Source organism: Myotis davidii, unplaced genomic scaffold, assembly GCF_000327345.1.
Source record: "Myotis davidii unplaced genomic scaffold, ASM32734v1 scaffold651, whole genome shotgun sequence".
Classification (NCBI taxonomy): domain Eukaryota; kingdom Metazoa; phylum Chordata; class Mammalia; order Chiroptera; family Vespertilionidae; genus Myotis; species Myotis davidii.
This window is the reverse complement of record NW_006283994.1, coordinates 1194045-1195171: the sequence shown is the minus strand read 5'-3', so window position 1 is coordinate 1195171 and position 1127 is coordinate 1194045. Positions and strand designations below refer to the sequence as shown.

Here is a 1127-nt window from a genome sequence, read left to right as displayed (position 1 = left end):
GGTCATGGCACAGGCACAGGTTGTGAGCTCCATCCCCAGTGCGGGGCCTGGAGGAGGCAGCCAATCAGTGATTCTCTCGGATCATTGATGTTTTTGTCTCTCTCTCCCTCCTCCTTCCTCTCTCTGAAATCAACCAGTAAATATATAGAGAAAAATTAAAGTTCCCACCCACCATCAGTCATGTTTTCAGGGGCCCGCGAGAGTGGGCTAGCTGAGCACTGTGATGTGCAGGAAGGCCCTGTGCCAGAGCCCAGCTTCTCTGTGGTGTGAGAGCGTCCGCACCAGAACTAATCAGACCTCTGCTGCTTTTCCGTTCATGCCGGCTGTGAGCGCCTCCTGTCCGCGGATGTGGCCTGCCGCGGTGACCTCTCACCCTGCCTGCTTCCTGCCCGTTATTTTTCAGCAGCCGCCGTCCTCCAGTGGCAGCGTGTTCGGGTCTGGCAGCGCTGGAAGAGGGGGAGGTTTCTTCAGTGGCCTTGGAGGGAACCCCAGCCAGGACGCAGCCAACAAAAACCCATTCAGCTCGGCCAGCGGGGGCTTCGGATCCACAGCCGCCCCAAGTAAGTGGAGAAAGTTCTCCCAACCCCGCCACCCCAAATGCCAGTGCCATCCTCGTGGTGTTACCAATGTTTCGCTGACAAGTATAGGACAGAAAGGTCTAGAAGGGCCTTTTAAAATACCTTACCCCCATGGCTTCTTGGCCTTTGACCTAAGATCAAGTGTAAAATATCTCCCCCAAGGCAGTGTGATCTGTTGGATATTGGGTTTTATTTTTATTTTTTTAATGACATGTCCTATATAATCATGGAAAGACATCAGAGCTGCAGGGAGAGGGTGGAATTGAATTAGATTGAAATGACTTGGGATGGATGCGGGCAGACAGGGCTAAGTGCAAGCGGCCGAGCACGCTGGGTGTCCTGGGGGCGGGGCACGTCTGGGTCTTCGTTTGTGTCACACTCTGAATTGACTCTCAATCCAGCTGCTGTCAGAAGTGTCGCTCAACAGTGGAAGCCTTCGTTGCTTCTTTGTCTTATTTCAAGTGAAGCCGCATCTTTCTGCTGGCACTTCCTTCTCCACCTCGTTGTTAAAGCACTTTATTGATCTGCCTCTTCATGGTTGGAAATGAA

The 1127-nt window shown here is 52.7% G+C and overlaps 1 protein-coding gene across 1 annotated transcript in view; it reads left to right on the top strand.

The window, feature by feature from the left end:
* Positions 1-138: 138 nt before the first annotated feature.
* Positions 139-1127, top strand: part of LOC102757084 (nuclear pore complex protein Nup214) — a 15225-nt gene continuing 14236 nt past the window's right edge. The window contains exon 1 of the mRNA XM_006754185.2: positions 139-560. Coding sequence (XP_006754248.1) covers positions 224-560 — 337 coding nt within the window. The 5' untranslated portion in view covers positions 139-223. The remainder of the gene's footprint in view (positions 561-1127) is intronic.